Raw genomic sequence first — 22,232 nt, forward strand, 5'->3', positions numbered from 1 at the left:
TATGAAGTGGGCATTTGAGGAGTGGCGACATTGGCTTGAGGGGGCCAAGCACCGTATTGTAGTCCTGACCGATCATAAGAATCTGATTTACCTCGAGTCTGCCAAACGGCTGAATCCTAGACAGGCTCGATGGTCCCTGTTTTTCTCCCGTTTTGATTTTGTGGTCTCGTACATTCCTGGTACTAAGAATGTTAAGGCGGATGCCCTCTCTAGGAGTTTTTTTCCTGATTCACCTGGGGTTCTTGAGCCGGTCGGCATTTTGAAGGAGGGGGTGATTCTTTCTGCCATCTCCCCTGATTTGCGACGGGTTCTTCAGGAATTTCAGGCTGATAAGCCTGACCGCTGTCCTGTGGGGAAACTGTTTGTTCCTGATAGATGGACTAGTAAAGTGATTTCTGAGGTTCATTGTTCTGTGTTGGCTGGCCATCCTGGGATTTTTGGTACCAGAGATTTGGTTAGTAGGTCCTTTTGGTGGCCTTCTTTGTCACGGGATGTGCGTTCTTTTGTGCAGTCCTGTGGGATTTGTGCGCGGGCTAAGCCTTGCTGTTCCCGCGCTGGTGGGTTGCTTTTGCCATTGCCGGTCCCTGAGAGACCTTGGACGCATATTTCTATGGATTTTATTTCCGATCTTCCTGTTTCCCAAAGAATGTCGGTTATCTGGGTTGTCTATGACCGATTTTCTAAGATGGTTCATTTGGTGCCTTTGCCTAAATTGCCTTCTTCTTCTGATTTGGTTCCGTTGTTTTTTCAGCATGTGGTGCGTTTGCATGGTATTCCGGAGAATATTGTGTCCGACAGAGGTTCCCAGTTTGTTTCCAGGTTTTGGCGGGCCTTTTGTGCCAAGCTGGGCATTGATTTGTCTTTTTCCTCTGCATTTCATCCTCAGACAAATGGCCAGACTGAGCGAACTAATCAGACCTTGGAGACCTATTTGAGATGCTTTGTGTCTGCTGATCAGGATGATTGGGTGGCTTTTTTTGCCATTGGCCGAGTTTGCCCTTAATAATCGGGCTAGTTCGGCTACTTTGGTTTCGCCTTTTTTTTGTAATTTTGGTTTTCATCCTCGTTTTTCTTCTGGGCAGGTTGAGCCTTCTGACCTTCCTGGTGTGGATTCTGTGGTCGACAGGTTGCAGCAGATTTGGGCTTATGTGGTGGACAAGTTGGTGCTGTCTCAGGAGGAGGCTCAGCGTTTTGCTAACTGTAGTCGGTGTGTTGGTTCCCGGCTTCGGGTTGGTGATCTGGTTTGGTTATCTTCCCGTCATGTTCCTATGAAGGTTTCTTCCCCTAAGTTTAAGCCTCGATTTATTGGTCCTTATAGGATTACTGAGATTATTAATCCGGTGTCCTTTTGCCTGGCGCTTCCGGCCTCTTTTGCTATTCATAATGTCTTCCATAGATCTTTGTTGCGGAAATATGTGGAGCCCGTTGTTCCCTCTGTTGATCCTTCGGCCCCTGTATTGGTCGATGGGGAGTTGGAATATGTTGTTGAGAAGATTTTGGATTCCCGTTTTTCGATGCGGAAGCTTCAGTACCTTGTCAAGTGGAAGGGTTATGGCCAGGAGGATAATTCTTGGGTTTCTGCCTCTGATGTCCATGCCGTTGATTTGGTTCGTGCCTTTCATCGGGCTCATCCTGATCGGCCTGGGGGCTCTGGTGAGGGTTCGGTGACCCCTCCTCAAGGGGGGGTACTGTTGTGAATTCAGCTTTTGGGCTCCCTCCGGTGGTTGTAGAGGGTAATGCAGTTGTGCCTGGACTGCAGGAGTGGATAGGTGTATCTACTAATTGCAAAACTGACTGGGGTATATAGCTTTGCAGGATCCTTTAGTCAGTTCCAGTTGTCCATTTTTCTGGAAGGATTCACTTCCCTGCTGGTCTCTCCAGTTTGCTGTGCTTTTCTACAAAGATAAGTCCTGGCTTTGTTTTTGCTGTCCACCTGCAGTGGACCTTATAGTTCTGTGCTTTTTCATGTTTTTGTCTTGTCCAGCTTAGTCTGTGAAGGATTTTTTTGCAGCCTAGCTATTTCTCTGGAGATGCAGATATACCCCCCATGTCTTTAGTCAGATGTGGTGATCCGTATTTTCTGCGGTGGATATTCTCTAGTGTTTTTATACTGACCGTATAGTACTCTGTTCTTTTCTTTCTTTTTAGCTAGTATGGCCTCCTATGCTAAAATCTGATTTCATATCTGCGTATGTTATTTCCCTCTCCTCTCACAGTCAATATTTGTGGGGGGCTATCTATCCTTTGGGGATTTTCTCTGAGGCAAGATAGGTTTCCTGTTTCTGTCTTTAGGGGTAGTTAGATCTTAGGCTGTGCCGAGGGGTCTAGGGAGTGTTAGGTACCCCCCACGGCTGCTTCTAGTTGCGCTGCTAGGTTCAGGGTTTGCGGTCAGTACAGGGACCACCTTCTCCAGAGTCCGTCTCATGCTGCTCCTAGGCCACCAGATCATAACAGTGTAGCCTTCCTGCTGCTAATTATACATAAACGATTCCTTGGATCCCCAGGGGTCAAGGTAAACAGTTACTGGATCCGTTATCCTTTCCAGAAAGCAGGTAGCACGAATCATATGGAAAACACGCTCTCTTGCAGCAGTGTCCCTGATTCAATGTGCAGCTGAACTCCTAGGCAATATCACACTACTGCTCGTTATATGAAAACTGAGCAGTCTTTCAGTTTAGCATGGACCCTGAAAGTCTTTGTGCCATAGGGACTGATACCCTGCCTCTTGCAGCTTGTCCTGGCAGAGGGTGCACGCTCCTCTCCTCTGCCTGCGGTCCTCCTCTTTGCTACATCTTCCTACATCTTCACTCCTCCGCACACGGCAACCTATCAGAAAAACCTCTTCTCCTCTCAGTGATTGTGCACATTTCCTGGTTCAAGCAAAAATGCACAAGTTGACTCCAAGTTGGGTCTCCATCTTGTGGGTTACCTGTAGTGGAAGGTGTGTCAGAGGCCTATTATACTGTTTCGACTCTGTGGAAATTGATGCCACTTTAGTGGTGCTTACCAATAATATTTTGAAATGTGGAACTCCAAGTTGGGTCTCCATCTAGTGGGTTGCCTGTGTAAGTAGGGCTCCCAGACATGCAGGCCTGCACCTACTTTCAGTCAACTACCTGTGTTACTTTACTTACATATTTCTACCAATAGTACTGTATAAAACTGATGTTAGTGTCATCTGAATGTGGCAGGAAAAAAAAATTGAATGTGTTGCATGAAGTATTGGGGCTCCCAGCTAAGAAGGCTTACACCGCTCACTTAACTACCAGGTCCTCATGGAAACTTCAATTCAAAGCTGTAAATGCTGGGCCAGACCTTGATACTTCATTCATGGAACATAGATGACTTCTGCTGTGCCATTTGAAAATTTGTACTATGGGTCATTTGATGCCACTTTTCATGGTGTCTGGCCCTAATTTTAGCTGTTTGGGAAGCTTTTTGTTACCCCTCAAGGTATAGGTTTGGTTTGGCATCCCATTGAATTTAATGGGTTTCGGGTGCGTTTGTCTAACTGTTCGGCGAACGTCTAAGGGTATGTGTCCACGTTCAGGATTGCATCAGGATTTGGTCAGGATTTTATGTCAGTATTTGTAAGCCAAAACCAGGAGTGGAACAATTAGAGGAAAAGTATAATAGAAACATATGCACCACTTCTGCATTTATCACCCACTCCTGGTTTTGGCTTACAAATACTGACATAAATTCCTGACCAAATCCTGATGCAATCCTGAATGTGGACACATACCCTAAATGTTCGTCAAGTCAAACCAAACCAAACCTTGAAAGGTTCAGTTTGATTCACCGAATGTTTTGATGTTTGCTGAACATGTTCATCGAATGTACCCGAACCCCATTAGATTCAATGGGATGCCAAACCAAGCCTATACACAACACCTTAATGGGTGACAAAAAGCTTCCCAACAGCTAAAATTAAGGACTGACATCGTGAAAAGTGGCATCAATTGACACACAGTAGAAATTTGCAAATGGCACAGCAGCAGTTAGCCATGGGTCATGCATGAGGGATCAGAGTCTGGGCCAGCATTTTCAGATTGGTATTGAAGCTTCAATGAGGACCTGGTGGTTAAGGGGGCAGTGTAAGCCTTCATAGCTGGGAGACCTGATACCTCATGCAACACCTCCTTTTTTTATTCCAGCCACACACAGATGGCACAAACATTTGGTTCATACAGTACTATTGGTTGAAAAATGTAAGGAAAGTAACACAGGTAGTTGACTGAAAATGTGTGAAACGACTCACATTGCTTATGCCACTTACACTGCTGCTGCTAATGTTTTTGCGATGACGCCTTGACGTTCCTGGGGCTCTCATTCGCAATTGTAGGAGGTAAACAAGTGGAGTTTTTGCAACTGTTGACCTATGTGAGAAGACTTACATGATGGGGGAGGAGGAAGAAGCAGCAGATGTGGTCTGAATTCTGCTCGGACCCTACTTCATCTGGCCCCAAGTCCAACATGAAAAAATTTTGTTCATCAGTGCAGATGCTTTCCTCCTCTGGATTCTGTGAATCTTCGGAGCAGACCTCTCATGCCCATGGAATAGAATGTGTGAACAGCTCTGCAGGAAGGCCCATCTGTGGTATCCCACAGTCAGTTGGGCATTTGGAAATTTGTGAGGCGGGGAAACAAGGGTGATTGAGGTGCCACCTCTGAGGATTGTACTGTGTGTGATGTTAAGGTGGAGGAAAAGGAGAGGTCACTTGATGCAGCACTTGCCATCCAATGGAGCACATTTTCTGTCTGGCCCTCATCTAAAAGGCTGCTGTGCAGCTGCCAAAGAAAGGTAGTGGAGTAGCCCATCCAGTAACAGATGTTGTCAGTGGTCTTTGGATAAGACAAGATGGTGTTTGTTCAGTTGAGCATTCAATAACATTAGCACATATCCCATGTACACGTGGAACATCAAGCCTATTCCCCCTTCCACCTCAACCTTGCTTTTTCCCACTCATGTTATAAGTAGCCTTCCCCTCTTGTAACCTGCTGTTTCACAACCTTAGGCCCTCAGCTGTCAGTCACCTGTCACTAAATGAACAATCACTATTTATTTTCTTAGATAGTGTGCCTGAACAACACTGTTATACCTAATAATTTTTAAGTGCAAAACTGGCCTTCTGATTTCTCACTGAAACATAGATTTATCACAAACGATTTGGATTAACTAATTGGGCCTCGTGGCTGCACCCCAATATTAGAAAAAATTCACAGAGAAAAAAGGAGGCTGAAGCCTCCAAAAAAATGCACTAGCAGGGCGCATCGGACCCGATTAATAATGGCAAAAACACAGGTGCAAAAAATACCGATGAAACAACCATTTTCAATCCAGTATTGGCTGTTTGGCATTAGTGCACAAAAAGATAAGAGATACTAGTCTGTATATGGCATTGTTCACACAGGCAATGCAGAGCATCTGGATAACAGCCTATTAGTAACGCACATGCAGGCGGGCTGCCCAGTGCTACAAAATGCATGCTGTGCGAACAGGGGCCAATAGTTTACAGAGCCATCTTGGTCCGACTGCGCCCTGCAAGATAAAGTGCAAAAAACCACATATCAATGTATGTAAGGTATTAGTTTATATTGGGGCCTCAATACGTAAGCTGGCAACCCACGTCAAGGGTCCTTACATTTTTGCCGGTGCGTTATTAATAGGCTGTAAGTCAGATGCTCTGCATTGCCTGGGTGAACAATGCCACATACAGAATATTATCTCTTATCTTTTTGTGCACTAATGCCAAACAGCCAATACTGGATTGAAAGTGGTTGTTTCATCGGTATTTTTTGCACCTGTGTTTTTGCCATTATTAATCGGGTCCGCTGCGCCCTGCTAGTGCATTTGTTTGGAGGCTTCAGCAGGTAATCATCTCTGCTTTTTTCTCTGTGATTTTCTTCAATTTTCTGGAGGATTTTCAAGTCCTCTTTTTGTGTCTGTGAGCTTTTACCCCAATATTAGGCCTAATGATTTTTAAGTGGAAATGTCGTCTTCTGATTTGTCTCTGAAACACAATTTTAGCACAAACGATTTGGATTAGCAAATGGGGCCTCTGGAGACTGCCACACGGTTTTAGCACAATCTAGTTAAATGCCGGAAGATTAATTTCGCTCAGGACATGATCCTATCTAGCTAACTGACAAGTTCACTTGCGGCACTATCAGGAGCAGCTTCTCTGCACTGTGACACTGAGAACATGGCGCCAGCAAAACAAGATGTCCGCTTTTTATATGGCCAGGGACATGTGACTTCACAAGCCAATCACAGAAGGGTGATGGGACAGTGGAAGGTTCGAGGGGTGGAGGCAGAGCTGGGGTGGTGCCTCGGCAGAGTGTCAAGGGAGCCCAAAAATGTTGCCAGTATGGGGTCTTGACATTGCTTTTGGCAGCTCTGGTACTAAGTGACCAATGTAAACTTTCAATGAATGCCATGTTATAATGTTAGGCATATACACACCATCGGCATTCATCGTCTAAGGGCTCAATCTTATATAATAGAAGTATAGATTTTTTATTGGATTTGTACAGTAGAATAGTTGTCTGCTATAAAGCATCCTAGCAGAAGCTAAATGTACCTTCTTATTGCTCCCACTGAATAAGTGGCCATAGATTTGAATCCCATCATCTACGTAAGACTCCTAAAGAAGCATAAGAGGGATTTACCAGTAGATTTGCTGCAGATAAGAAGAGTTCTCCAAATCTTCTGGTTATAGATGGATGCGCCACCTCCACGATCAGGTCAGCCGCTCTGGACAGACATACAATGGAGAAATTATGAAGGTATTTCCAACAATTTTTTTGTCTTCCAAAAGTGACAATTTGTCACAATACACTGTATATTTTCACCGAAAACATAAAAATCTAGTCTTACAAAGGGAGTGGAGGAAGAAAACATCATAGATCTTATTCATTGTAGCTGGTCAGCTCATCTATGAGTTTTTTCTCAGCTCGGATCGGACTAAGAAAAAAAATCACAGCATGCTGTAATTCTCTGAGAGAATCGAATCGCAGTTGCCAATGTAAGTCAATGGGTGGGAGTAAAAAAATCTCACAGACCAAGCATATGCCTTCTAATTTTTGCACACACATTTCAAGGTAATCCCGGCATTTCATCAGTCAAGTACAGTAAATTCACATCTTCAACCATCAGAATAGAATGGATATATACAATAGATATTATAGATAGATAGAAATATGTCAGTGAGATATAAACGGTAATTAGTGCTATGTTGTCTGAAGTTTACTGTAAATGTCGTTAGTTAATAAATATAAAGATAAATGAAAAAATTGGGGTAAGGTCCCCCTTATTTTTAACCCCTTAACCCCAGAGGGTGGTTTGCATGTTAACCCCTTCATGACCCAGCCTATTTTGACCTTAAAGACCTTGCCGTTTTTTGCAATTCTGACCAGTGTCCCTTCATGAGGTAATAACTCAGGAACGCTTCAATGGATCCTAGCGGTTCTGAGATTGTTTTTTCGTGACATATTGGGCTTCATGTTAGTGGTAAATTTAGGTCAATAAATTCTGTGTTTATTTGTGATAAAAACGGAAATTTGGCGAAAATTTTGAAAATTTCGCAATTTTCACATTTTGAATTTTTATTCTGTTAAACCAGAGAGTTATGTGACACAAAATAGTTAATAAATAACATTACCCACACGTCTACTTTACATCAGCACAATTTTGGAAACAAAATTTTTTTTTGCTAGGAAGTTATAAGGGTTAAAATTTGACCAGCGATTTCTCATTTTTACAACGAAATTTACAAAACCATTTTTTTTAGGGACCACCTCACATTTGAAGTCAGTTTGAGGGGTCTATATGGCTGAAAATACCCAAAAGTGACACCATTCTAAAAACTGCACCCCTCAAGGTGCACAAAACCACATTCAAGAAGTTTATTAACCCTTCAGGTGCTTCACAGCAGCAGAAGCAACATGGAAGGAAAAAATGAACATTTAACTTTTTAGTCACAAAAATGATTTTTCAGCAACAATTTTTTTATTTTCCCAATGGTAAAAGGAGAAACTGAACCACGTACGTTGTTGTCCAATTTGTCCTGAGTACGCTGATACCTCATATGTGGGGGTAAACCACTGTTTGGGCGCACGGCAGGGCTTGGAAGGGAAGGAGCGCCATTTGACTTTTTGAATGAAAAATTGGCTGCACTCTTTAGCGGACACCATGTCACATTTGGAGAGCCCCCGTGTGCCTAAAAATTGGAGCTCCCCCACAAGTGACCCCATTTTGGAAACTAGACGCCCCAAGGAACTTATCTAGATGCATAGTGAGCCCTTTAAACCCCCAGGTGCTTCACAAATTGATCCGTAAAAATGAAAAAGTACTTTTTTTTCACAAAAAAATTCTTTTAGCCTCAATTTTTTCATTTTCACATGGACAACAGGATAAAATGGATCCTAAAATTTGTTTGGCAATTTCTCCTGAGTACACCGATACTTCACATGTGGGGGTAAACCACTGTTTGGGCACATGGTAAGGCTCGGAAGGGAAGGAGCGCCATTTGACTTTTTGAATGAAAAATTATCTCCATCGTTAGCGGACACCATGTCGCATTTGGAGAGCCCCTGTGTGCCTATGCAATGGAGCTCCCCCACAAGTGACCCCATTTTGGAAACTAGACCCCCCAAGGAACTTATCTAGATGCATACTGAGCACTTTAAACCCCCAGGTGCTTCACAGAAGTTTATAATGCAGAGCCATGAAAATAAAAAATAATTTTTCTTTTCTCAAAAATGATTTTTTAGCCTGGAATTTCCTATTTTGCCAATGGTAATAGGAGAAATTAGACCACAAATGTTGTTGTCCAGTTTGTCCTGAGTATGCAGATACCCCATATGTGGGGGTAAACCACTGTTTGGGCGCACGGCAGGGCTCAGAAGGGAAGGCACGCCATTTGGCTTTTTAAATGGAAAATTATCTCCAATCATTAGCGGACACCATGTCGCGTTTGGAGAGCCCCTGTGTGCCTAAACATTGGAGATCCCCCACAAATTACCCCATTTTGGAAACTAGACCCCCAAAGGAACTAATCTAGATGTGTAGTGAGCACTTTGAACCCTCAAGTGCTTCACAGAAGTTTATAACGCAGAGCCATGAAAATAAAAAAAAAAAATTATTTTCTCAAAAATGAATTTTAGCCCGCAATTTTTTATTTTCCCAAGGGTAACAGGAGAAATTTGACCCCAAAAGTTGTTGTCCAGTTTCTCCTGAGTACGCTGATACCCCATATGTGGGGGTAAACCACTGTTTAGGCACATGCTGGGGCTCGGAAGTGAAGTAGTGACGTTTTGAAATGCAGACTTTGATGGAATGCTCTGTGGGCGTCACGTTGCGTTTGCAGAGCCCCTGATGTGGCTAAACAGTAGAAACCCCCCACAAGTGACCCCATTTTGGAAACTAGACCCCGAAAGGAACTTATCTAGATGTGAGGTGAGCACTTTGAACCCCCAAGTGCTTCACAGAAGTTCATAACACAGAGCAGTGAAAATAATAAATACGTTTTCTTTCCTCAAAAATAATTTTTTAGCCCAGAATTTTTTATTTTCCCAAGGGTTACAGGAGAAATTGGACCACAAAAGTTGTTGTCCAGTTTCTCCTGAGTACGCTGATGCCCCATGTGTGGGGGTAAACCACTGTTTGGGCACACGTGGGGGCTCAGAAGGGAAGTAGTGACTTTTGAAATGCAGACTTTGATGGAATGGTCTGCGGGCGTCACGTTGCGTTTGCAGAGCCCCTGGTGTGCCTAAACAGTAGAAACCCCCCACAAGTGACCCCATTTTGGAAACTAGACCCCCCAAGGAACTTATCTAGATATGTGGTGAGCACTTTGAACCCCCAAGTGCTTCACAGACGTTTACAACGCAGAGCCGTGAAAATAAAAAATCATTTTTCTTTCCTCAAAAATGATGTTTTAGCAAGCAATTTTTTATTTTCTCAAGGGTAGCAGGAGAAATTGGACCCCAGTAATTGTTGCGCAGTTTGTCCTGAGTATGCTGGTACCCCATATGTGGGGGTAAACCACTGTTTGGGCACACGTCGGGGTTCGGAAGTGAGGGAGCACCATTTGAATTTTTGAATACAAGATTGGCTGGAATCAATGGTGGCGCCATGTTGCGTTTGGAGACCCCCTGAAGTGCCTAAACAGTGGAAACCCCTCAATTCTACCTCCAACACACCCCTAACCCTTATCCCAACTGTAGCCGTAACCCTAATCACAACCCTAACCCCAACACACCCCTAACCACAACCCTAACCCCAACACACCCCTAACCCTAACCACAACCCTAATTCCAACCCAACTCTAAGGCTGTGTGCCAACGTTGCGGATTCGTATGAGATTTTTCAGCATCATTTTTGAAAAATCCGCGGGTAAAAGGCACTGCGTTTTACCTGTGGATTTACCGTGGATTTCCAGTGTTTTTGTGCGGATTTCACCTGTGGATTCCTATTGAGGAACAGGTGTAAAACGCTGCGGAATCCGCACAAAGAATTGGCATGCTGCGGAAAATACAACGCAGCGTTCCCGCGCGGTATTTTCTGCACCATGGGCACAGCGGATTTGGTTTTCCATATGTTTACATGGTACTGTAAACCTGATGGAACACTGCTGCGGATCCGCAGCGGCCAATCCGCACCGTGTGCACATAGCCTAATTCTAAAGGTATGTGCACACGCTGCGGAAAACGCTGCGGATCCGCAGCAGTTTCCCATGAGTTTACAGTTCAATGTGAACCTATGGGAACCAAAAATCGCTGTACACATGCATGTCACTTCTTTCTGCGGATTCCGCAGCGGTTTTACAACTGCTCCAATAGAAAATCGCAGTTGTAAAACCGCAGTGAAATGCGCAGAAAAACCGCGGTAAATCCACGATAAATCGGCAGCGGTTTAGCACTGTGGATTTTTCAAATCCGCTGCGGAAAAATCCGCATAGGACCAGAATACGTGTGCACATACCGAAACCCTAACCCTAGCCCTAACCCTACCCCTAACCCTACCCCTAACCCTACCCCTAACCCTAACCCTACCCCTAACCCTACCCCTAACCCTACCCCTAACCCTACCCCTAACCCTAACCCTACCCCTAACCCTACCCCTAACCCTAACCCTAGTTCTTACCCCAACCTTAGTGAAAAAAAAAAAAAATTCTTTATTTTTTTTATTGTCCCTATCTATGGGGTGACAAAGGGGGGGGGTCATTTACTATTTTTTTTATTTTGATCACTGAGATAGGTTATATCTCAGTGATCAAAATTCACTCTGGAACGAATCTGCCGGCCGGCAGATTCGGCGGGCGCACTGCACATGCGCCCGCCATTTTGGAAGATGGCGGCGCCCAGGAAAGAAGACGGACGGACCTCGGGCGGCCAGGTAAGTATAAGGGGGGGGGAGATCAGGGCACGGGGGGGAGATCAGGGCACGGGGGGGGCGTCGGAGCACGGGGGGGTGGATCGGATCATGGGGGGGGTGGATCGGAACACGGGAGGGAGGATTGGAGCACGGGGAGGATTGGAGCACGGGGTGAGGGATCGCTGTGCGGGGGGGTGGATCGGAGCACGGGGGGGTCGCTGTGTGCGGGGGGGGGATCGGAGTGCGGGGGGTTTGATTGGAGCGCGGGGGGTGTGATTGGTGCACGGGGAAGCGGACAGGAGGACGGGGGAGCGGAGCACAGGACGGAGGGGAGCGGACCACAGATCGGGGGGCTGGGGGGGCGATCGGAGGAGTGGGGTGGGTGCACATAAGTGTTTCCAGCCATGGCCGATGATATTGCAGCATCGGCCATGGCTGGATTGTAATATTTCACCAGTTTTTTAGGTGAAATATTACAAATCGCTCTGATTGGCAGTTTCACTTTCAACAGCCAATCAGAGCGATCGTAGCCACGAGGGGGTGAAGCCACCCCCCCTGGGCTAAACTACCACTCCCCCTGTCCCTGCAGATCGGGTGAAATGGGAGTTAACCCTTTCACCCGGCCTGCAGGGACGCGATCTTTCCATGACGCATATGCTGCGTCATGGGTCGGAATGGCACCGACTTTCATGACGCAGCGTATGCGTCAAAGGTCGGGAAGGGGTTAATGACCGGGCCAATTTTTACAATTCTGACCACTGTCCCTTTATGAGGTTATAACTCTAGAACGCTTCCATGGATCCCAGTGGTTGTAAGAATGTTTTCTCATGACATATTGTACTTCATGATAGTGGTAAAATTTATTTTATAGGACTTGCGTTTATTTGTAAAAAAAGGGAAATGTGGTGAAAATTTTGAAAATTTCGCAATCTTCCAACTTCCAATTTTCATGCCCTTAAATCACAAAGCTATGTCACACAAAATACTTAATAAGTAACATTTTCCACATGTCTACTTTACATCAGTAAAATTTTGGAGCAAATTTTTCTTTTGTTACAAAGTTATAAGGGTTGAAAGTTGACCAGCGATATCTCATTTTTACAACACCATTTTTTTTAGGGACCACATCTCATTTGAAGTCACTTTGAGGGGTCTATATGATAGAAGATACCCATAAGTGACACCATTCTAAAAACTGTACATCTCATGGTGCGCAAAACCACATTCAAGAAGTTTAGTAACCTTTCAGGTGATTCAGAGGAATTTTTGGAATGTTTAAAAAAAAAATTGAACATAAACTTTTTTTCAGAAAAAATGTACTTCAGATCCAAGTTTTTTATTTTACCAATGGTAACAGGAGAAATTGGACCCCAAATGTTGAGCAGTATGTCAATACCCCACATGTGCAGGTAAACCACTGTTTGGGCTCATGGCAGAGCTCAGAAGGGAAGGAGCGCCGTTTGACTTTTCAATGCAAAATTGGCTGGAATTGAGATCGGACACCATGTCGCGTTTGGAGAACCCCTGATGTGCCTCAACATTGAAACCCCCCACAAGTGACACCATTTTGAATACTAGACCCCCCAATCAACGTATCTATATGTGTGGTGAGGACTTTGACCTCCCAAGTGCTTCACAGAAGTTTATAACGTAGAGCCGTAAAAATAAAAAATCATATTTTTTTCACAAAAATAATTTTTCGCCCCCAGTTTTTTATTTTACCAAGGGTAACAGGAGAAATTGGACCCCAAACATTTTTGTGCAATTTTTCTTGAGTACGCTGATACCCCATATGTAGGGGAATACTGCTTTTGAGGCACAGTGCTAAGCTCAGAAGTGAAGATGCGCCATATTGGAGTTCAGATTTTGTTGCAATGGTTTGAGGGTGCCATGTCACATTGGCAGAGCCCCTGAGGTACCAGAAAAACAAAAACCTCATATGTGAACTCATTTTACAAACTAAACTCCCCAATGAACTCATCTAGTGGTGCAGTGATCATATTTACACCATATGTGCCTCAAAGAGTTTTATATCACTGAGCGGTGAAGAAAGAATAAATTACATTTTTACCACTAAAATGTTGTTTTAGCCCCAAGTTTTTAATTTTTCTAGGGGCTAATAGGAATTTTTTTTTTACAACAAACTGAGGTCCATTTTTTCCTGAGTGTGACAATACCCTACATGTAATCAAGAAATATTTTTCAGGCACAGTGCAAAGCTCAGAAGGCAAGGAGCGCCAGATTTTACTGTTATGATTTGTGGGTGCCATGACCCACTGTGAGAGCCCATGAGGTGCCAGAACAGCAGAACCCCATAAGTGACCCCATTTTGCGAACGACACCTCTCACCGAATTCATCCAGGGGTGCAGTGATCATATTGACACTATGGGTGTGTAAAGAGGTGGCGGGGATCCTCAATTACCTTCTCTCTCGTATACACCAAGTGCTTGTGTCATATGCGACACCCTGACTAGTGTGTTTTATGATAATGTCATTGTCCTATTTTGTATCCTAAATGTGCAGTTTACTATTGTTCTTCTAATGTGTTGTATGTGTTCTCTTAATATTTTGCGCTGTAATGTAAATCATTTGCACATGTTTAGCTTAGGGATAGAGAGCTAAGGGTTAAACAGTTGGGAGGAGTTAAAAATGATATGGTGCAAAGCCTATGGACTTATGGAAGGCACTTCCTGCTCTGGACTCAGAGGCCCGGGCACTTTGCCCAGGGCAGGATATGCATCGTAGTGACGGCAGAGGATTCCCTGGTCGTGGGGATAAAAGCTGCCCCAGCTTGACGGGTAGTGTGGACGGACACTGGCTCAGCAGGACCGACCCCAGGAGAAATACGGGGTTCGAGACCAGGACAGGAGCTGCTGTCGTACAGTCTATTGAAACTGCAGGGAAAGACCAGGAAGCATTGTCTTAGATATAGATATGTCTTTTCTGGGCAGCTGCAGGCTGCTATTTTTAGACTGGGGGGTTAAATATCCATGGCCCCTTACCAGCCTGAGAATACTAGCCCCCAGCTGTGAGCTTTAGCAAGGCTGGTTGTCAAAAATGGGGGGAGACCCCAAGCCGTTTTTTAAAAATATTTATTTAAATAATTAAAAAAAAAACAGTATGGGGACTGTTATGAACTGGTGGTTTAGGAGAAACATGGGACGAGCTCTGAAGGAGGTGGTACCTGTACTGACCGCAGTCCCTAAGCTCAACACAACACTAGAAGTAGCCGTGGGATGCTCCTGTCACTCCCTAGGCACCTCGTCACAGCCTGAGAATTAACTACCCCTAAAGATAGAAACAGGAAAACTATCTTGCCTCAGAGAAAATCCCCAAAGGATAGATAGCCCCCCCACAAGTAATGACTGTGAGTGGAGAGGGAAAAGACATACACAGAATGAAACCAGGATGTAGCACAGGAGGCCAGTCTAGCTAGATAGATAGGACAGGAAAGAATACTGTGCGGTCAGTATTAAAAACTACAAAAATCCACACAGAGTTTACAAAAATCTCCACACCTGACTAAAGGTGTGGAGGGTAAATCTGCTTCCCAGAGCTTCCAGCTTAACTGAATTAATCCATACTGACAAGCTGGACAAAACATAGAATGCACAGAACGAATAAGTCCACAACATGTGGACAGAAAAGAGCAAAGCAAGGACTTATCTTTGCTGAACTGGTCAGGATATCAGGGAAATCCAAGAGAGATGTGAATCCAACCAGGAACCATTGACAAGTGGCACTGGCTGAAGGGAAGAGCCAGGCATAAATAGCCGAGCAGAAAGACAATCAGTGGAAGCAGCTGCAGACTGCTAAATCCAAGGAGCAGCCATTCCACTTAAAACCACCAGAGGGAGCCCAAGAGCAGAACTCACAAAAGTGCCACTTACAACCACCGGAGGGAGCCCAAGAGCGGGATTCACAACAGTACCCCCCCTTAAGGAGGGGTCACCGAACCCTCACCAGAGCCCCCAGGCCGATCAGGACGAGCCAAGTGAAAAGCACGAACCAAATCGGCGGCATGGACATCGGAGGCAACAACCCAAGAATCATCCTCCTGGCCATAACCCTTCCACTTGACAAGATACTGAAGCCTCTGCCTCGAAAAACGAGAATCCAAAATTTTCTCAACCTCATATTCCAACTCTCCCTCAACCAACACCGGGGCAGGAGGATCAACCGAGGGAACAACGGGCACCACATATCTCCGCAACAAAGATCTATGGAAAACATTATGAATGGCAAAAGAGGCTGGAAGAGCCAAACGAAAAGACACCGGATTGATAATTTCAGAAATCTTATAAGGACCAATAAACCGAGGCTTAAACTTAGGGGAAGAAACCTTCATAGGAACATGACGAGAAGGCAACCAAACCAAATCCCCCACACGAAGCCGGGGACCAACACACCGATGGCGGTTAGCAAAACGTTGAGCCTTTTCCTGAGACAACGTTAAATTGTCCACCACATGAGTCCAAATCTGCTGCAGCCTGTCCACCACAGAATCCACACCAGGACAATCAGAAAGCTCAACCTGCCCCGAAGAAAAACGAGGATGAAAACCAAAATTACAAAAGAAAGGTGAAACCAAAGTAGCTGAACTAGCCCTATTATTAAGGGCAAACTTGGCCAACGGCAAGAAAGCCACCCAATCATCCTGATCAGCAGACACAAAGCATCTCAAATAGGTTTCCAAGGTCTGATTAGTTCGCTCAGTTTGGCCATTAGTCTGAGGATGAAACGCCGAAGAAAAAGACAAATCAATGCCCATCCTAGCACAAAAGGCCCGCCAAAACCTAGAGACAAACTGAGAACCTCTGTCAGACACAATATTCTCCGGAATGCCATGCAAACGAACCACATGCTGAAAAAACAATGGAACCAAATCTGAGGAGGAAGGCAACTTAGGCAAAGGTACCAGATGGACCATTTTAGAGAACCGGTCACAAACAACCCAGATAACCGACATCTTCTGGGAAACAGGAAGATCCGAAATAAAATCCATGGAAATATGCGTCCAGGGCCTCTCAGGGACCGGCAAAGGCAAAAGCAACCCACTAGCGCAGGAACAGCAAGGCTTGGCCCGGGCGCAAGTCCCACAGGACTGCACAAAAGCACGCACATCGCGCGACAAGGAAGGCCACCAAAAGCACCTAGCAACTAAATCTCTGGTATCAAAAATCCCAGGATGACCAGCCAACACTGAACAATGAACCTCAGAAATTACCTTACTTGTCCATCTATCAGGAACAAACAGCTTCCCCACTGGACAGCGGTCAGGCTTATCAGCCTGAAATTCCCAAAGCACCCGCCGCAAATCAGGGGAGATGGCAGAAAGAATCACCCCTTCCTTAAGAATGCCGACCGGCTCAAGGACTCCAGGAGAATCATGCAAAAAACTCCTAGAGAGGGCATCAGCCTTAACATTCTTAGATCCCGGAAGATACGAGACCACAAAATCAAAACGGGAGAAAAACAGGGACCATCGAGCCTGTCTAGGATTCAGCCGCTTGGCTGACTCGAGGTAAATCAGATTCTTATGATCAGTCAAGACCACAATGCGGTGCTTAGCTCCCTCAAGCCAATGTCACCACTCCTCAAACGCCCACTTCATAGCCAACAACTCCCGATTGCCGACATCATAATTGCGTTCCGCAGGCGAAAACTTTCTGGAAAAAAAAGCACACGGTTTCATCAAAGAACCATTAGAATCCCTCTGAGACAAAACGGCCCTTGCCCCAATCTCAGAAGCGTCAACCTCAACCTGAAAAGGAAGAGAAACATCCGGCTGACGCAACACAGGGGCAGAAGTAAATCGGCGTTTAAGCTCCTGAAAGGCCTCAACAGCCGCAGAGGACCAATTCGTCACATCAGTGCCTTTCTTCGTCAAATCAGTAAGGGGCTTAACCACACTGGAAAAGTTGGCAATGAAACGGCGATAGAAATTAGCAAAGCCCAAAAATTTTTGAAGGCTCTTCACAGATGTGGGTTGAATCCAGTCATGAATAGCTTGGACCTTAACAGGATCCATTTCCATAAACGAGAGAGAAAAAATAAAACCCAAAAAAGAGACCTTCTGAACTCCGAATAGGCACTTAGACCCCTTCACAAATAAAGCATTATCACGAAGGATCTGGAATACCATCCTGACCTGCTTCACATGAGACTCCCAATCATCGGAAAAAATCAAAATATCATCCAAATATACAACCATAAATTTATCAAGATAATTGCGGAAAATATCATGCATGAAAGATTGGAACACAGATGGAGCATTAGAGAGCCCGAATGGCATCACGAGGTATTCAAAATGGCCTTCGGGCATATTAAATGCAGTTTTCCATTCGTCACCCTGTTTAATACGAACAAGATTATATGCCCTTCGAAGGTCAATCTTAGTAAACCAACTAGCCCCCTTAATCTGAGCAAACAAATCAGAAAGCAAAGGCAAGGGGTATTGGACCGTGATCTTATTAAGAAGACGATAATCTATACAGGGTCTCAAGGAGCCATCCTTCTTAGCAACAAAAAAGAAACCCGCTCCCAATGGTGACGAAGACGGCCGAATATGCCCCTTCTCCAAAGATTCCTTAACATAACTCCGCATGGCGGCATGCTCTGTCACAGACAGATTGAAAAGTCGGCCCTTAGGGAACTTACAACCTGGAATCAAGTTAATAGCACAATCAAAGTCCCTATGTGGAGGAATTAGACCCTATGTGGAGGAAGGGAACTGGACTTGGGCTCATCAAATACATCCTGGAAATCCGACAAAAACTCAGGGACCTCAGAAGAGGGGGAAGAGGAAATTGACATCAAAGGAACATCACTATGTACCCCTTGACAACCCCAACTAGTCACAGACATAGTTTTCCAATCCAGCACTGGATTATGTTCCTGTAACCATGGAAAACCCAGTACAACAACATCATGCAGGTTATGCAACACCAGAAAACGGCAATCTTCCTGATGTGCTGGAGCCATGTACATGGTCATCTGCGTCCAGTACTGAGGTTTATCCTTGGCCAATGGTGTAGCATCAATGCCCCTCAAAGGAATAGGGCTCTGCAAAGGCTGCAAGGAAAAACCACAGCGCCTGGCGAATTCTAAGTCCATTAAGTTCAGGGCAGCGCCTGAATCCACAAATGCCATGACAGAAAAGGATGACAATGAGTAAATCAGGGTCACAGATAAAAGAAATTTAGGCTGTACAGTACTGATGGTAACAGACCTAGCGACCCTCCTAGTACGCTTAGGGCAATCAGAAATAACATGAGCAGAATCACCACAGTAAAAACACAGCCTATTCTGACGTCTGAATTCCTGCCGTTCTGCTCTAGTCAAAATCCTATCACATTGCATAGGCTCAGGACTCTGCTCAGAGGACACTGCCATATGGTGCACAGCTTTGCGCTCGCGCAGACGCCGATCAATCTGAATGGCTAGAGACATAGATTCGCTCAAACCAGCAGGCGTAGGGAAGCCCACCATAACATCTTTAAGGGCTTCAGAAAGACCTTTTCTGAAAATAGCAGCCAGAGCATCCTCATTCCATTTAGTGAGCACAGACCATTTCCTAAATTTCTGGCAGTATAATTCTGCCGCTTCCTGACCTTGACACAGGGCCAACAGGGTTTTTTCTGCATGATCCACAGAATTAGGTTCGTCATACAATAATCCGAGCGCTTGAAAAAATGCGTCTACATTCAGCAATGCCGGATCCCCTGATTCAAGGGAGAATGCCCAGTCCTGAGGGTCACCACGCAGCAAGGATATGATGATTTTAACTTGCTGAATGGGATCACCAGAAGAACGGGGTTTCAAAGCAAAAAACAATTTGCAGTTATTTTTAAAGTTCAAAAACTTGGATCTGTCCCCAAAAAACAAATCAGGAGTAGGAATTTTAGGCTCCAAAGCCGGAGTCTGGACAACATAATCTTGGATACTCTGTACTCTTATATGACACAATTTCCCTTGAGTACATGGGAAAATAAGGTATGCACACTGGAACTAAAATAGAAAATTTTTATTAAACATAGAAAATAACTAGAACACCAAAAAACTAAACAGACAAGGAACATCAATAAAAAACAATCCAGCATATAGTCAACACGGAATACACCTCACATAGATATATGAAGGATCATGAGTATATGTATGTACTACATGGGGAAACATGGTCTTCTAATTATGAAAATCTGATGCAGCAGTACAAGCATATAGGACCACATCTACAAAAATTATGGACTAATGCTGGAGGTACATAAAGTGCAAATAGTGCTCATAGCTCCAGGTGAAAAGTCACCTATGGGCTACAATATGTAATCTCCCTATATGTCTGATCTCCGATACACGATGAATATCCTATTTAAAAAAAGATGCTGGTGCTGCACAATAGGTATATACAGAGTGTGTATAGAGAGCTCTCTAATACCCCATGGTTATAATGTAACTCATACATTACAACACTGAATCCCTGTGTGAATGCAAACTACTGCTGGTGCTAGATCACTATCCATATAGAGGTTAAATGCATGTCATTTGTGAAGTAAGAGTGTACACCAGCATAGATAGAAAGAGAACTCACATGAGGATGACAGGAGGTGCCGTGCGTATATGCTGTGACCCCGACAGCGCCGTTTCGCCAATTCAGGCTTCTTCCATAAGGGGGGCAAGTATGTAAAGTGTGGTGCAGCGCTCCTTATAAATAGCAACTCGCAAAATGAATGCTCAGAACAGCTGGGGATAAGAGGCGTGTCTCAAGTGACGTGCGGTGTATTGTACCAATCTACCGCCGCTCGTATGTACTGTGGCTAGGCAGTCCCCGCCCCTGGTAACCAAGATACTGAATGCCTCCGACGCCGGGTGACGTCTCCAACAACTGAGGATGGAAGACGCGTCCTGGATGAAGAGCGGCGCATGCGCCGGTTCACGGCCGTCCGTCCAAACTGTGGTCTCACAGCCCCCGCCCCTGGCACGCAAGCGCGAACGCTCGCGTCACCCGGTGGGCGTGGCCGGAAGCCACCGAGCGGCCGGGACCAGGGCATGCGCTCCAATCCAGGTCTATAACCTACGTGTATGGAAATCACTATAAAGGGTGAGGCGTGGTTAGAAAGGGGCGTGATGACAACTGTCCATACACCAAACTAGCATCAAAACCTCTAGACTGTCAGATGTTAGTGACAGCAATAATTATGTATAATCCATATTACAGGATTCCATAGTTTGGGTACTTAAGAATACATAAGCCAAATACTAGAAAAAATATAACTAAATATTGTTCAGTATCGCAGATCCCAAGCCAATCAATATAACATAAAACACTAGAGGTAGAACACATGAATAAAATCAAGACTACTACCCATTAGGAACAATATCTGTTCCATTGCCATCTCACAGAGCAGAAGCACATAGCTATTACTATAAATACAGTTATATTTTTATAGATGTTAGATGCCGGACACTAATCCTGGACCTATCATACCCCGCAGGAAATATATAGTATAAAATTCCCACCCTCAACAAAACATACTATGAGCATGTAAACATATGTCAATGAACAAACAATACGGTTGTATAAGTCCATGTAAGTTCCATCCGATATGAAGAAAATATGAACATAGATGACAAAGACACGGATGTTGATTGAAGAGGATCAGCGTGATTCTGAAAGTCCAAGGTTGTCAATTCTAATCCAAATATCAAACTGTAGAATAAAACGGATTCCTAATATCAAAAATTAAAATAAAATTAGAAAAATTATCAAACAAACAGCCACACTAAAAGCCACACAGGGCCGAAAGCCCAGAACCGAATAGTCAAAAGAGCTTCAAATGACTAGGAAAACTTTTCAATACTCCCCCCAATTTTCAGCCCTTATACCTCAATACTGAGGAGGGCAGGGGGCTGTACGTTACATGGTTATTGGTTGTAAATTATGGAGCATGACAATAAACCGTACTCTTGCAGCAAGTTCATCCACACGAAAAAACAAACCCTGAACATCCATGACAGAGCATAAATCCTGAACCACCCAGAGATCAAGAGGAAAAAAAAGACAAAACAGAGCACAGAAAGAAAAATGGCTCAGAATTTTTTTTTTCCTTCTTTTGAGATGCATTTAATTCATTTTTTGCCACTTGTACTGTTATGAACTGGTGGTTTAGGAGCAACATGGGACGAGCTCTGAAGGAGGTGGCACCTGTACTGACCGCAGTCCCTAAGCTCAACACAACACTAGAAGTAGCCGTGGGATGCTCCTGTCACTCCCTAGGCACCTCGTCACAGCCTGAGAATTAACTACCCCTAAAGATAGAAACAGGAAAACTATCTTGCCTCAGAGAAAATCCCCAAAGGATAGATAGCCCCTCACAAGTAATGACTGTGAGTGGAGAGGGAAAAGACATACACAGAATGAAACCAGGATGTAGCACAGGAGGCCAGTCTAGCTAGATAGATAGGACAGGATAGAATACTGTGCGGTCAGTATTAAAAACTACAAAAATCCACACAGAGTTTACAAAAATCTCCACACCTGACTAAAGGTGTGGTGTTATGACCTGGTGGTTAGGACAATAATGGACCTGGTGGTTAAGAGCACACGGAAAGACCTGATAGTTACAATAACACAGGACAAGCTCAGGGACGTGGGAACTCTGCTGACCGCAATCCCTAATCCTATCATACACACTAGAAATAGCCGTGGATTGCTCCTAACGCTCCCTATGCAACTCGTCACAGCCTAAGGAACTAGCTAGCCCTAAAGATAGAAAAATAAAGCCTACCTTGCCTCAGAGAAATTCCCCAAAGGAAAAGGCAGCCCCCCACATATAATGACTGTGAGTAAAGATG

At 44.6% G+C, this 22,232-nt stretch overlaps 1 protein-coding gene across 4 annotated transcripts in view; it reads right to left on the reverse strand.

Moving 5' to 3' along the window:
* ASPDH (aspartate dehydrogenase domain containing) overlaps positions 1 to 22,232 on the reverse strand; it is a 205,338-nt gene that overhangs the window by 53,290 nt on the left and 129,816 nt on the right. For all 4 annotated transcript variants that reach the window (XM_069726372.1, XM_069726380.1, XM_069726356.1 and 1 more), the window contains exon 4: positions 6,673 to 6,757. In XM_069726372.1, coding sequence (XP_069582473.1) covers positions 6,673 to 6,757 — 85 coding nt within the window. The remainder of the gene's footprint in view (positions 1 to 6,672; positions 6,758 to 22,232) is intronic.

The sequence above is a fragment of the Ranitomeya imitator genome, chromosome 1 (genome assembly GCF_032444005.1).
Source record: "Ranitomeya imitator isolate aRanImi1 chromosome 1, aRanImi1.pri, whole genome shotgun sequence".
Taxonomy (NCBI): domain Eukaryota; kingdom Metazoa; phylum Chordata; class Amphibia; order Anura; family Dendrobatidae; genus Ranitomeya; species Ranitomeya imitator.